An 11,201-nucleotide genomic window follows, 5' to 3' on the forward strand; every position below is an offset into this window, starting at 1 on the left:
ACTACTGTCATTATTCATGCATTTTCTCCTATTACTACTGATATTATTATTAGGGGTCAAGCCCCGAAGGATCGTAGACACATATTGTTATCGTTAGTTTTCTTATTAATGGTGCTTGCAAATCAACATTATTACTATTGTGCCGGACAAAACTTCGGTGCGTAACTCTTGTCCCGCAGCTTTTGTCCTAGACCCATGAATGACGTTTCAAATTGACCGGCTCATTGAGGAGAGGTGTGCTATGACTTTTATAAGCGATCCGAGTACCAGTACTTCCGGTACCGGGTCTCAAAATGGCCTCTTTTCCCATAGACTCCCATTATAAACTTTGGAGGTTTATAAGTCGGCAAGCTAAGCTATCTACACCAAACTCAGGCCGAAGCTGGCCTGGGGTGAGAACAAACTTTTACATTTAGGGTGAGAACAAACTTTTACATTGGTGTACCGACTGGCCTTCCGGTTGTGCCGCAGCCCCGCCCCAAAAATATGCAAAATCAAAAAACTTTTTACAACATGGACATGTGACATATCAAAACACTCACAACAATGAGGGGAACTTTTTCACGTGTATTTTGATGACGTCACGTGATGTCACGTGTAGCCCCGCCCCCAAAATAAGCGAAATCAAAAAGTTAGCACAAAATGGACATGTCATATATCAAAACACTCCCGATGAGGGGAACTGACGTCACATGCAAGCACCATTCACATTTTCTTCAGGAAATGTACATTCTAGTTATTATTATAGAAGTCAATGGCAGCCCATAGAACCGTACGTAAGAAAGTTATGTAATTTGGCACACATGTAGAGGCCAGTCTTAGAAGTTACTTTGGTGTGTCTAGGACAAACCCTCTAGCGCCACCAACAGTCCAAAAATCCAATTATGTTCATGTTCATAACTGCTGACTCGTAAGGCCTACAGACAAAATTCTTGCATATTTTGGATCCTTTGCTCATCAGAATCAGAATCAGAATCAGAAAGGTCTTTATTGCCAAGTATGTTTTCACATACGAGGAACACTTACACAAACACTTACACACACTTACACTTACACACACTTACACACACTCACACAAACACTCGCACACTCACTCACACGCACACTTACTCACACTCGCACACTTACTCACACTCGCACACTCACATACTCACACACACACTCACACTCACATACACACTCACATACACACACTCACACACTCACACTCACTCACACACACACACACTTACACACACACACACACTTGCACTCACACACACTTACACACACTCACTCACACATAATATAAATGACAGACAAACAGCTTAATACACTGAGCTTGTAAAGTAAACTAATAATGATGAATAATCAAACAATTATGAACTTAAATGTCGGTGATGTTAAATTTTATTCTTCTGTGATTCCAGAAAGAAATAAAAAATATAGCTGCAAGCAGCGATACCGGGGTCAAGCCGATCAGATGCGCTCAGAACATGTCGCTCCTCCTTCATGGTCCTTCATACCCCTCATACTGCTACTGTCATTATTCATGCATTTTCTCCTATTACTACTGATATATATTCAGTAGTAATAGAATTATTGATATAGTAATATCAGTAATTCTACTGATATTATTATTATTATTATTATTATTATTATTATTATTATTATTATTATTATTATTATTATTATTATTATTATTATTATACTAATACTCCTCCAGCTATTATCTCTCCCACCACCTTCACCTTTACTTCTATCACTCTTACTACATCTCTATTATTACTACAACCAATTCTACTCGTTCTAATACTCTACTATTACTATTACTGATGCCACTGTTAATACTCCTACTACTACTAATACTGACAATAACCTCTGTTGCAACTCCTAAATCTACTCATACTATTACATCCATTTTAATGCTAGTGTCTCTATTACTACTACCACAACCAACACTACTACTACTACTACTACTACTACTACTACTACTACTACTACTAATAATAATAATAATAATAATAATAATAATGATATTAATAAAACAATTTAAAGAAGACAATTTTTTATTTGTCACACACATATATTACAGCATATTTCAGCACATATATATATTTATATGTGTGTGTGTGAGACAAATAAAGGCCTTCTTCTTCAAATTGTTTGATGATGATGATGATGATGATGATGATGATAATGATGATTATTATTATTATTATTATTATTATTATTATTATTATTATTATTATTATTATTATTATTATTATTATTATCTGCAGTAATCGTATGTCTTGAGCTCTGACAGTAGGGGGCGCTCTAACAAACTGAACAGCCCTATGTAGGGTCCCTGTGTAGGGAGCACACCCGTATTGTGACTCGCTTTCTCAGCAACACGGTCTGAAAGTTGCACGTGCGTTAGCGTTTATTCCTGATTGTGAAGAAAATCGCAGCGATGGTTAAAAGAGCAAGTAAACGGAACACGTTCAATTACAATGTGAGCAGAAAGAAATTAAAAAAGAATATGATAAAAAAACAAAGGCCGAGGATTGAATGGTAAGAACAAAAGTGTCGGTGTTGGTGTGTTTACCCATTAGCTTAGCTTAGCTTAGCTTAGCTTAGCTTAGCGTAGCTTAGCTTAGCATAGGTTAGCTTTGCATACTTTAGCTTTGCATACTTTAGCTTAACATAGTTTAGCTTAGCATAGTTTAGCTTAGCTAGCTGAATGAACGGTTGCTTTAATAAGTGTTTGTGTTTATTAAACTGTAAGTGTTTGTGTTTATTAAACTGTAAGTGTTTGTGTTTATTAAACTGTAAGTGTTTGTGTTTATTAATCTGTAAGTTTGTGATTATTAAACTGTAAGTGTTTGTTAAACTGTAAGTGTTTGTGTTTATTAAACTGTTAAGTGCGATATGATTCTATATATCGATATCGTGAGAAATGATGCCAAGATATTATTTGTTGCGATATCAAATATAAAAATATATTATTTATCTTTATTATTAAAACAGATAAGACAAACGATTTTATCATCCTGTACTACTCATGTGTTTGACCAATTAAATGCTCTCAAGAACGTTTATGTCCCGCCCATGTGGGCGTGGCTTATGTTGGAATAACACCTTGTGGGTTTCTTTTGGGTTTTCTCTCTCACACACACACACACACACACACACACACTATTCCCTTTGTTAACCACAGCAGATCAGCATATACATTTGTTTTTGTTTCTGTAAAGCGATCAGATCCGGAAAGCTTGGAATCCCCACAAAACAGCCAAGCAGAACATGCGGGACATGGGCCTGGCGTTCGGGAGCAGACGAGTTTCTCCTACCACGAGCAAGGCGAGAACGTGTTTCTGTTCTTATTACATCATTTTTTTTTTTTTTATCATAGTTCTACTTCTTACGTCTGCGTTTCTTTGATTTACAGGCAGGTGACGAACCCGTGGCTCGAGTCCTCAAACCCTATGTTGTCAGAGGTGTGTTGTTTAAATGAGGTTCAGTCTTTACATTCGCTCATGTAGGAAATCTCTAGAGTTTAATTTAATGACTAGAACACTGAGCAGCAAAGGGTTTATTTCGCTTCACATAAGAAGTTAAATCAATTCTTTGCACTTAAACATCAGTTTGCTGTCGTATCATTTATGTTGTGTTGGTAATTTAGTTGTTCGACTTTGGAAGAGCTTTTTTTTTAATGTGATGTTTTCTATTAAATTTTTATTATCTTTATTTCATATGAAACATCTCATTAAAAAAAACAGCTCTTTCAAAGTTTAACAACTACACACACACACACACACACACACACAGTTAAGAAAATTGTAAAAATGACAATTTAATAAAACATCGTGAAAGATTGTAAAAAACTGTTTCTTAACTGTGTGTGTGTGTTTGTGTGTGTAGTTGTTAAACTTTAAAAGAACTGTTTTTTTTAATGAGATTTCTTATTAATTTTTTATTAATATCTATATTTAATATGAAACGTCCACTGAAGCTGATTACGACAATTAACCTAAATATACAAACAAACGAGTATCATCTCCGGTATCCAGCTTCGCTGCGTGTTCTGTCGTTTTGTTATTGGAAAACGATGCTCACGTCCTCCGTAGACTCCTTTCACAAAACGCCGATCATCCCTTTGTGTGGAAAAATGTCGGCACGTCGGTGATTCTCGTTCATTTCTGTGAGACGTTTGCTGTACAAGCGATGGTTACTATAGAAACGATAACACGGTCGATCGACAGCACGTTACAGTCCAATGTTGCTCAACACTTTCTGACCAATTAGAATCGAGCATTCAGGAAACGAGTGCAAATGACTGGAACGACTTATTCCTGAAATCCTGAGATCTCAAGTTGTTTTAATAATTATTTACTTCCCGTTAGCTGAAATTCTGCATACACATGCTTTAAGTATTAAAGTCTTGATGTGTAAATAATCAAGGAGACGATTGGAAAGAAATGTTTGTTCATAGGATTATGGGTAAAATGTCTTGCTTTCTTTGCTTCTTCTACCAGAAATGGAAGAAGAGGCCAATCTGCCGAGGAAGGACACCACGACCTGCTCGACCGATCTCATCGAATTCGTTCAGCACATGATCCGTGAACACGGCGAAGACTACAAGGTAAGAGGTGTCCGTGCGTCGAGCCGTAAACCAGCCGATGCGTCTCACAGTGTCTCACAGTGTTGTTGGGTCTCATTACAGGCCATGGCGAGGGACGAGAAGAACTACTATCAAGACACACCTAAACAAATCAAGAGGAAAGTGGACTTGTATAAGCGTTGTCATGCCGATGAGCACGCCACGTTCCTCGCCTCATTACAGGCCCAGACCTCATTGTGAACAAATCTCTTGCATCCAGATGGAAATTAGAAACGGCCTGCAGACGGACGACGGCTTCATGCCGGAGCTTTGTTGTGCATTGTGGTGTATATAATGTAAAAACTACATTTTTTTTTTTTTTTTTTTTGGGGAGTGATCCTGTTCTGCTCTATTGTTGTCTGTTGTCATATTACATAAGATTATATATGTACAAAAAACATTAAAGTTTTACTGACATCAACTTTTTTTTCTCTCCGTTTTAAATTTTCTCTGAAAAAAAATACAAAAGGCTTCATTTTTCCTGTCATTTTTCTTCTAGATTTTCCTTTTATATTGATGGCTCATGTTCATCCTGAAGATTTCACTTCTTCTCTGAGATGCTTTTCTGCTCACCTCGGTGGTAGAGAGTGCTGCATTGAGTTCCTGTAGGGTTCCTGTCATATCGTGCCGGTCAACTTGTTCTCTGAGGTGCGCATGTTCTCTCTGTACAGCGATAAAGTGACCGGAGATCGTGGCTTCTGCGAGCATAGATGTGACTAGATGTGGGCGTGTCCAATTATGAAGCGCCTCAGTGCACCAATGGGAGCGAAGATGCAGATATACATCGAATTTTATACAAACACAAAATCTCCCTCCTGAAGGTTTCATTTAAGTGGCGAGAAAACAGATTCGCTGTGACGTGGTACTGTACTTGCGCTCACCTGTTAATAAATGTTGTTACCATGATAACTAGGAGTAGGAAGGCCTACTGACTACTTCACAGTGCTTAAAATCGCAGTGCGTGTGAACGTAGCTTATTTAGGAGATTCGGCCATTTCTGGCTGCACGAATGAGCAGGTGTACGTACAGATGTTCCTAATTAACAAATAAAGCCTGGATTGTGCTCGATACTCGTTAGCAGTCTTATTTTAAACAAACACTGGCACCACAGAGCTTCCTGATTAGCCATGTATTATAATTATTTATTTTTCTTTGATGAACTGTAATCTCCACAAAATATACTGCCTCTGCTTTAACAACATTATTTACATCTAGACAAACTTTCAACACACACACACACACACAGTACACAACACTATAAACGTGACAAAACGTGAGGAGTCATCTTACTGGCGTCTGGTTAACCATGAACATAAATCAGTAGAACTTCGCATATGGAAGTGTAAACGTCAACGTCGACTTGTGCGGCGAGTGAATCCTTATAGCTTCCACGGTATTCGTACTGCAAACCTGATACGACGTTAAGGTAAAGAATCTAAATGTTTCTGAGGTATCAACTGTTAAAACACTGATTTCGTGCAGTATAGAAACAAGTGAACTAGCTCTAATACACGCGTGCAGGTACGCCAAAAAACATTCCAAACACTACGCAGGATGACGTTTGTATCCCGAAGGTGGACACGTAACGTACGGATAAATGTAGAACTGCAGGTATGTGTGTGGAGGCCTGGGAAAACCCTCTGGAACATCTCAAAACACCATGGGTCATGAATCGTACTACACGCTGTACACAGTGCACCTTAACGATCAAGATTTTAAATTTATTACTTTTACATTTTTAACATTTATTGCCTGCCTTATTGCCTTAGATACAGCTGGAGCTTGAGAAATTTCCATTGGAATGAATAAAGTATCCATCCATCCATCCAATCATCCGTACTGATCTTCCGTTAAAAACTGCACCGCTAATAAATTCTGGTGCGTCAGAAAAGTGCTATTACACTAAATAGTAAGTTCTAATCCAGATGATAGGGGAAAGGCTTATATACTCTCCCTTGTCAGTCAGAACAACACTAACCAATCATAGGTGTACATGCATTCCATGCCCTGCCCATCATAGAGTAACTCTTGTCAATCAGAACAACACTAGCCAATCACAGGCTTTTCTTCTGAGCGCTCTAATCCGACCGATCCAGCGTTGGACTGAACTCCGTTCACACTAACATTAATTCGGATTGATTCGCTATCGTTAATCTCCTTTAAACTATTTAAACATTGTTTACAGAATGCGTATATATAGCGCTCTTCTTTCTAGCAGCATCACAAAAGTCGTGAGAGATTGCGTAGGCTTACGTCTGACCGTAGCTATCGATAAACATTAACAAAGCGTGAAATTCAGAATGGGAGGACATTGCTAGCAAGGTTTAGCTGGAGTTGGAAGACATGAAACAAAGGTCTTTCTGCCGATATCTGTGATATCACGTTTCAGTCACGTGACGGGTTTCTTGTGGCGTCCATATTTGTGATCGTTAGCATGGAACATAACAACATGGTAGAGACTAAAGTATGTAGAAAGACTGAGTTTTTTTCAGAATATAGCTACAGATATATCCAGTGGGTTTTTCCAGTCTGCCACACATTCATTACACAGGTTACGATAGTTTATAGTATTGTTTCTGCAACAATAAAATGGCGTCACTTTCAGTCCTTGCAATCCTGCTGAGAAACAGCGAGTACTCACAACAACACCTTTGATTGTATCAAGCTTTTTCATCCTGAGACTTCATCGTTATCCTACAGATCCCTAATACACATCAATTTATTTATTTGTAATTACCCTATTATTACTAATGATATCATGTTAGGTCAGGAGTGTTAAATTCAGAAACAGAAAAGCAAACAAGGTCCATTTCAGGCGAAAGGAAGTGAAATGTGTGTTAGTTTAAAACCTTCCCTGAAGAAAACACAAATTTTTTGTTTCTTATTCTATATTTTCCTCTTCTGCTTTTGCTAGTTATGATCGGACTCTAGCTGAGCTAATCGAGCTAGTTATGATCGGACTCTAGCTGGACGAGCAGATCTTGAAGGTTCTGGAGACTGCAGGATTCTGATTCTCCCACAGAGCTGAGCTGCAGAAGGAAGAGCTTCCTCTGATCCGCCACCGAGCCTAGAAAGAGAGCGTCTCGAAGCTCGGACAGGCTCACAGCGTCCAGCTTGTCCTGAAACGGCGAAACAGGAAACACAGTGATCATTTTGGAGCTGTTAGAGCGTTCAGATATTTATAGTGAAGAGACACGACTCCTGGTTCTTCGCTTGGTCTCTCTGGAGGAACACTCAGAACTGAAAACTTTTGAAGCGTTTGAAGAGTTTTCTAGCATCATTTATTGTAAACTGTTATGTTAGATAGCTTTATATGTTTGTTTGCTAGTTACATTCTAGGACAACTGAGAAGTTACGCTGCCTGTAAAATATCAGAATTACAACATGAACGCACACAAAAGATTTGTTACTTAATGTAAGGACCATGATAGAGAAATAATCATGTGACTAATACTCTAGAATTATAGAGTTATGACAGGAATCATTTGAATTTTAGCTGTAATGTAATGAAGCGAAGGATCCAGGGTGATCACAGTCACTTGAATTTATTTACACCTCATTATGTTCCCGTGTTATTAAATGTGTACTAAGGTGTCGTGGTCACCTGTTTGTTTCCCAGTATTACAACTGGAAGTCGTGTGTCAATGCTGAGGAGGCGGTGAAGTTCGTCTTTAGCCAGCGGGAGTCGGCTTCTGTCTGAGGAGTCTACCACGTACAACAAAACGTGTGCTCTGCTCAGGAAATCGGCCCAGTACGCCCGCAAGTCCTCGCTACCTCCAACTGACAAGAAAAACACACCTCGTCACACGGCTGAGGTTTACGCACCGTCTTACTGACCTGCTTGGCAGCGGTGATTTTTCCACCTCGTCTTTGTGTAGCAGGCTTTGGAGGTTGAGTTGTGGATGCTAAGTGAGACTTGATAACTAATCTAACATGAATGTATTACTATTAAAAACCATATGTAGGAAGGTGTGTGAAGGCGGAGGAACATTCGATATACGCTTACTTTCTAGGAAGTCGAATTCGCAGACTGGCGTGTGGAGACGGATGAAGTTGAAGCCACGCGTTGGGGTGCACGTTCTTTTGCTAGCTGCTCCGTTTAGCTGCTGTAGAACGCTGCTTTTCCCAGCGCCGTCTAAGCCGAGTACGAGGACCTGCCTCTGTCTGCGCTCCTCTTCCTCCTGATACCACATTTAAAGGACACATGAAAACGGAATGACTTTAGCCTGTCAAATACTTCGCCTTCATTCATTCATTCGTTCATTCGTTCGTTCATTCATTCGTTCACCTAGTGCTAATTTAGACAAGTCAATTCACAGATGCTTCTGAAAGTAGAATGAAACCAAAGAACCATCAGGAAACCCACATGGATGTGTGGAGAACATGAAGAGCAACATTACAACCGTGTCAACGTGTCACTTTAGTCTGTCACCAGCAAGCCTAGAAAACTAAGCAGCCATTTTGAGGACCGGTAGCGACGACTTCCTCATCTAATCACCGAATATAGCAAAAGCAGAAGAGGAAAATATAGAACAAGAAACAAGAAATTTGTGTTTTCTTCAGGGAAGGTTTTAAACTAACAAACATTTCACTTCCTTTCGCCTGAAATGGACCTTGTTTGCTTTTCTGTTTCTGAATTTAACACTCTTGACCTAACATGATATCATGGGTAATACTAGGGTAATTACAAATAAACAAATAAACAAATAAATAAATATTACACTCAAACCTTTGTAGTGGATCACTGAATTTCCTGCAAGTACTTTATTTCTTTTGGCAAATGATGCTTTGCTTTATTTAGTCACACTTTTATATATTTAATAAAAACAAAAATCGAGTCTTTTGTATTTGTTTCATAGTGAAGACTCTATCGTCACAGGAAAGGAAAAGAAAAATAAAGTAAATAATAAAACACCATGAGGTGTGATGTTCAAGGACAACAATCCACGGTGCACAGCAGTGTTACAGTTACGACACCTTTAATGATAACTTTGTCCTGTTTAGTACTTTATAGTCACATTTAATGATGCAAAACTTCCCCAGAATGAGTTCCTGTTATCACGATAACAAACAGGTGTATTAATGCTTTCTTACATAAATGTCATTGCCCTTACAGAACATTTCATGTTATCACACTGACAAGAACAGACAATCTGCTTCAATAAGATTTCAATTCAGAACCTTCTGACTCGATATATGGTGATACTACTGAACTCTCTCAGATTATATGCCAAGCCTTTCATGCACTTTGTCTATAGGATCATCTAAAACTTTGCAACAGCCCTAAACTCCGCCCACTTCACTAACACGTCACAATCATGTCAGATTTAATTAATAGCTAAACTAATCCTTTATTAAAAATGCATTCTTTTTATTTACTTATTTATTTCAGCTTGACTGTAAACCTGCTGTCCTGGTTTTACTGTTTATTTGTTAACTCTAAACCTTTTTCTTATTTGTAGTCCTAAAAAAAAAAGGAAGCCTAATTCATGGGACGTTAATTAATGACGTCACAAAGTGAAACTCACCTGTTTTAACACCTACAACGTAAGATATGGCCATAACATGACAACTACTCCGTCATACAAATATAATATATTATAAATTATGAAAAAGTGCGATTTTAATATGTAAGTTCAGAATATTTACACTTATTATTATTGTTATTATCATCATTATTAATATTATTATTATTATCATTTGTATTATTATCATAAGTATTATTATTAGTAGTATAATAATAATAATGATGATGATAATAATAATAATAATTATTATTATTATTATTATTATCATCATCATTATTATTATTATTATTATTACGCAATTTCAGCAGTAACCTGTTCAGAGGACATGAACACAGACCTCGGTGAAGGCGCAGTAGTCTTCCGGTGTCCACACTCTTCTCTTATAGAACAGGTTTATGGCCATAAACACAGCGGCTCCGAAGGCGGCGGCGGCGGCCATTAGAGCCACGCGCACATGCCGGAGCAGGAACATGTCCGGTGCGCGTGCGGGCGAGACAACGAGCGAACACCGGCGGCACTGCGCGAGGCGGCGACACTCAGCAGCACCACAACAACAACAACAGCAGCGATTTGCCTTCGCCTGCGGTTGCTGGAGCACGTGACCCACGTGTTTATGTCTATAGGGAGGTGTTTCTGCTCCTGCGGTGGCCGGACAGCGGCGTGCTGAACCCGCAAATCACCTGATTAAACCACCAAAATAGTCACGCAATCTTCACGTGTTTAATGACTTTAAACATATGATTCACATGATATCAGTCACGTGAGAAATACAAACAAACGTGTGAGTGTGTGTGTGTGTGTGTTTGTGTGTGTGTGTTTGGACATTTTACATATTCACCTGATGTCACGTGTGGGATAAAGAAAAACATACCAAAGACGTGAAAGGTAACTGATTTCTGCAAGATATTTCACGTGTATTTCACGTCACACGTTCAAAACATGAGAAAGGTGTGCGATTTTACACGTCACATGTTATTCACAATATCACGTGTGGAACACCTACAAACACGTGAAATGGTTTGCTTTTCAGACACGTTTCAAACGTGCAA

The 11,201-nt window shown here is 38.6% G+C and overlaps 2 protein-coding genes across 2 annotated transcripts; one reads left to right on the top strand and one right to left on the bottom strand.

Annotated features, from left to right (window-relative positions):
- Positions 1-2,356: 2,356 nt before the first annotated feature.
- On the top strand, positions 2,357-4,971 carry nop16 (NOP16 nucleolar protein homolog (yeast)). Its single transcript, XM_060890832.1, has 5 exons — positions 2,357-2,535; positions 3,219-3,324; positions 3,413-3,461; positions 4,500-4,606; positions 4,688-4,971. Exons 1-5 carry the CDS (start codon positions 2,435-2,437, stop codon positions 4,823-4,825), a joined length of 501 nt encoding a protein of 166 aa, XP_060746815.1. The 5' UTR covers positions 2,357-2,434; the 3' UTR covers positions 4,826-4,971.
- A 774-nt stretch (positions 4,972-5,745) lies between these two features.
- Positions 5,746-10,723, bottom strand: arl10 (ADP-ribosylation factor-like 10). Its single transcript, XM_060891521.1, has 4 exons — positions 10,490-10,723; positions 8,631-8,805; positions 8,229-8,404; positions 5,746-7,743 (listed from the first exon to the last, which is right to left on the bottom strand). The coding sequence occupies exons 1-4, from the start codon at positions 10,622-10,624 to the stop codon at positions 7,570-7,572; spliced, it is 660 nt and encodes a 219-aa protein (XP_060747504.1). The 5' UTR covers positions 10,625-10,723; the 3' UTR covers positions 5,746-7,569.
- Between the last annotated feature and the right edge of the window lie 478 nt (positions 10,724-11,201).

Source organism: Tachysurus vachellii, chromosome 17 (genome assembly GCF_030014155.1).
Source record: "Tachysurus vachellii isolate PV-2020 chromosome 17, HZAU_Pvac_v1, whole genome shotgun sequence".
Taxonomy (NCBI): domain Eukaryota; kingdom Metazoa; phylum Chordata; class Actinopteri; order Siluriformes; family Bagridae; genus Tachysurus; species Tachysurus vachellii.

Bases quoted from the DNA above. Each gene is read 5' to 3' on its own strand.
- nop16 (XM_060890832.1), top strand. From the start codon at position 2,435: ATGGTTAAAAGAGCAAGTAAACGGAACACGTTCAATTACAATGTGAGC. The intron at 2,536-3,218 runs GTAAGAACAAAA...GTTTCTGTAAAG, and splicing joins CAAAGGCCGAGGATTGAATG to CGATCAGATCCGGAAAGCTT. The intron at 3,325-3,412 runs GCGAGAACGTGT...TTTGATTTACAG, and splicing joins TTTCTCCTACCACGAGCAAG to GCAGGTGACGAACCCGTGGC.
- arl10 (XM_060891521.1), bottom strand. From the start codon at position 10,624: ATGTTCCTGCTCCGGCATGTGCGCGTGGCTCTAATGGCCGCCGCCGCC. The intron at 8,405-8,630 runs GTAAGCGTATAT...TTTTCTTGTCAG, and splicing joins CGAATTCGACTTCCTAGAAA to TTGGAGGTAGCGAGGACTTG. The intron at 7,744-8,228 runs GTGACCACGACA...TCGCCGTTTCAG, and splicing joins TAATACTGGGAAACAAACAG to GACAAGCTGGACGCTGTGAG.